Genomic DNA, 3,740 nt, shown 5'->3' on the forward strand with positions numbered 1-3,740 from the left:
GTCTTGGGTTTTGACATCTATCCCACCAAATTCTGCCTTCAACTTGTTAGTAGAATAATTTTTCTATCTTCAACTTCAGATGTAGGCTAAAAGGAACCATGAAAGTTGTCTGCTTTGTGTGATTGTCATTATTCTTCCTCATTAACTTATCCCTTATTTTTCTCTTACACCTATAACTATAGAAGCCGTTTTGTGGTAAATACAACCATCGTAATTGCTCCCTGATTTATTATGCTTAATCGTAACAAAAATCAAACAATCATTTTTATCTTATGTTAATCTGTACTGAAGTTTGGATGAATAATTCCGAAGGAGGTTTATTAATATGCCTTTTCATTTACATGTGATTTGTTGCACTATCTCATACTTGCTGGATTTTTTCAGTGATGGATTCTTTTTTGCTGTAAAGGAGGTTTCTCTGTTGGATCAAGGAAATCAGGGAAAACAGAGCATTCTCCAGCTTCAGCAGGTGAGAAGAATAGTTTTGTCATGTTTGAAGTTCCTTAACTAAATCCTGCTAATCATTTATTCTCATCAATTTGTCAAACTCATTTAGTTTTAGAGTTTGGTTTTGCCTCTTACAACTATTGTGTATTCTATTTAGCTGAATGAAATATTTTTATCTTATGCTCTGTTTATTGGCTCAGGAGATCTCTCTTTTAAGTTGGTTTGAACATGAAAACATAGTTCAGTACTTTGGCACAGACAAGGTATGCATCTTATTTCAACAATTGGTTTCTTTTTTTTTTATTTCTGCGAAACAATATTGACGTAGTGGAAGAGTTGTAGGGCAATTAGATCTTCAACAATTGGGGCTAGGATAGGGTTACTGTGGTTGGAACAATAGAAAATAACTAGGTTTAAAGAAAACCTTTGAATTAAAATTCTGAATTAAAGAAAAGATACAATAAATTATGTTGTCCTATTTATACTAGTTAGGACAAATCCAAATTCTAGACTGAAAACTATTCTTAATTTCTTATTAAATAGGAATCCTAAATAAAAAGGGAAAACTAAAAACTATTCCTAATTACTATTTTATTAAATACGAAAACTAATCCTAAATAATATTAATAATATATTCCCTGCATCATTCTCCCCTACTAGAAAAAAATTCTGCCTCGAATTTCTGCCACGAACATCTTCATCTTCAACTTGCTTTAATTGAAATTTTTCTAAGTTCATCTCCAAGTAATATGCTCGAAGAATTTTAAAATTTCCAATCTTAGTTATAATGTCCATCCAATCAGTCCAATTGTTCGAAACAAAATCTCCTTTAGCTTTATCTTGTTGGAGTGATCATGCACGTCTTCACAAAAATTGACGACAAAAGNTTCTTCCAACATGAGAATGAAAGATATCATAATGGCAACGGGGGATACAAGAGAGAATGGGGAGGACGAAGGCTGGAGTTATTGATATTTTCAAGCGGGATATTCTGGGTTGAACGCTATTTTTCGATCAATCAGATAGCTGATGAAAACAAGGTTTCGGCCACGGTGTTATGTATGGAGGGTGAAGCCTTGCACTGGTTCTAGTGGACAGAATTGAGGACACCTATGATAGCTTGGTCGACATTTAAAGTGGCACTTCTATAGAGGTTTAGTGGCGCCCAAGAAGTTAGTCCCTTGGAGATGATCATGTTGATGAAACAAGTAGGATCTGTGCTGGAATATCGCCATCGTTTCGAGGAAGTGGTAGCACTAACGGTGGGTGAGAGGGAAGAAGTGTTGACGGCGGCCTTCCTAAATGGGTTGAAGCCGGATATTAAAGCTGAGATTAAGTTGCAACAACCCAACCTATTGGGCCAACCTAATTCCTTGACCCAAGTTTCTCTCATAGCCTAACGGGTGGAAGAGAGAAATCAAGCTTTGGATGAGGCCAAATCTGGTTTGGGCCGAATGGAAAAAGTAGAGGGAATTCTTAGGGGGCCACGCCTATACTTAAATTTTTACAAGCCCGAAGACACTACTAAAACCCAAACCCATAACACCCAAACCCAACCCAACAATATCCATAACCAAAGAAACCCACCAGTTTCATTTAGATGAACTTCCCCTAAAAATATTTCAAGTACTGGGTCAACGCTAGCAAACAGTTCCCGTGTTAGTACCTTTAGCCGAGATTTTCCGGGAGGTTGATTGAAGCCGAAATTCAGAGGAAGAGAGAGAGGGGTTTATGTTATTGCTGTGATGCTAAGTTTACACCAGGCCATAGATGTGGGGAGAGACAATTCCAAGTATTGTTGGTGGAAGAAAACGAANAACATATTTTTTTAACAAATATTGTTGGTTTGAGAAACTTTTTATTACTGGGAAAAGAATCATACACATAATTATGAGACATAATGACCCTTACCCTTTAAATTTTATTTTTATATAAAAAATTTATTGTAATTATATGATAAAAAAGTTAAAAAAATGCAATGCAATGCAAATGAAATAAAGCACTCTCAATGTTAGGTTCAAAGTACAAATAATTATATTCAAAGTGATAAAATTATTGGATGAGATATGAGTGAGAGAGGTGGTGATCTATACAATCCATAAGAAAGAAAATGTTTTTTTAATTATGATTGATGAAATAAAAGAAATACCTTTAAAGAAGGATTGACATACATATTGTATTATCTTGTGAGGATTATAAATACTTATTTGACATGAAATAATAAAAAACAAGAAAGTTTTTTAAATATATATATAATAAATTGATTTTATCACACTATATTGGAGTAGTAAAATAAATGGGCTTTTAATTATTTAAAATTATATTATTAGTTTTGTTAAAATAACTAGACCACATAAAATATTGGGATAGTAATTAAACTAACCAAAATTTGGCTATGAAGCCCAATAAGCTCAACTTTACACTTATTGTAACCTTTTTTTTTTTTTTTTCCCAAGAATGTTTACTAAACACTCAGTCTACTATAATTTTTGTATTTAAAAAATTTAAACTCAAATGCATGCTTCTGTCCCTGGTTGACATCAACCCTCATGAACTTTTCTCTTTTCCGTCATGTGAAATTTTCTCACTATTTCCTTATCATTAACACAATCGATTGCATTAAGGGGGCATATACAACTCGAACCTGCTTGAAATAATATCCCATTTGCCACAATACTTCTAATATAGTCATAAAAGGGCCGATAATAAGATATGGTTTTGGATAAAATATATGTATGAGATGTAGTTTAGAAACATAATCATATATATATATACAATGTAATTCGCATTTTTTTTTTACATTGGATTTTTTAAGAGTATTGCCCTGACTGGATGAGCATTGGTAAATATTCTAGTCTGAATCACAAAATCAAAACATACTTGCCTATATATGGTATTTGAATCTACTGTACACATTTAAATCCTACTTAAATAAGAAAATTATATAAGGAAAAGTAAAACTAAAGAATCATTATCAAATACATTAATCCCTGAAGAACTACAAAAATATGGATTCTAGATTCTCCTTCATCTTGCTGTTTACATCTTTGCCTATTTCAGTTCTATTATTATTATTATTTTTTTAATTCTAATCATGATTTCAGGATGACAAGATGCTTTATATCTTCCTTGAGCTTGTAACAAAAGGTTCACTTGCAAATCTCTATCAAAAGTATAATTTGAGGGATTCTCAGGTCTCTGCATACACAAGGCAGATCCTTAGTGGTTTAAAGTATCTACACGAGCAAAATGTGGTTCACAGGTAATATAATGATCTTACTGATGAATTGTTT

The 3,740-nt window shown here is 32.8% G+C and overlaps 1 protein-coding gene across 1 annotated transcript; it reads left to right on the forward strand.

The window, feature by feature from the left end:
• Nucleotides 1-310: 310 nt before the first annotated feature.
• On the forward strand, nucleotides 311-3,740 carry LOC116108974 (mitogen-activated protein kinase kinase kinase 1-like). Its single transcript, XM_031395212.1, has 3 exons — nucleotides 311-469; nucleotides 648-710; nucleotides 3,552-3,740. The coding sequence occupies exons 1-3, from the start codon at nucleotides 326-328 to the stop codon at nucleotides 3,711-3,713; spliced, it is 369 nt and encodes a 122-aa protein (XP_031251072.1). The 5' UTR covers nucleotides 311-325; the 3' UTR covers nucleotides 3,714-3,740.

This window comes from Pistacia vera, unplaced genomic scaffold (assembly GCF_008641045.1).
Source record: "Pistacia vera cultivar Batoury unplaced genomic scaffold, PisVer_v2 Contig570, whole genome shotgun sequence".
NCBI lineage: Eukaryota > Viridiplantae > Streptophyta > Magnoliopsida > Sapindales > Anacardiaceae > Pistacia > Pistacia vera.

Bases quoted from the DNA above. Each gene is read 5' to 3' on its own strand.
- LOC116108974 (XM_031395212.1), top strand. From the start codon at position 326: ATGCCTTTTCATTTACATGTGATTTGTTGCACTATCTCATACTTGCTG. The intron at 470-647 runs GTGAGAAGAATA...TTATTGGCTCAG, and splicing joins GCATTCTCCAGCTTCAGCAG to GAGATCTCTCTTTTAAGTTG. The intron at 711-3,551 runs GTATGCATCTTA...TCATGATTTCAG, and splicing joins AGTACTTTGGCACAGACAAG to GATGACAAGATGCTTTATAT.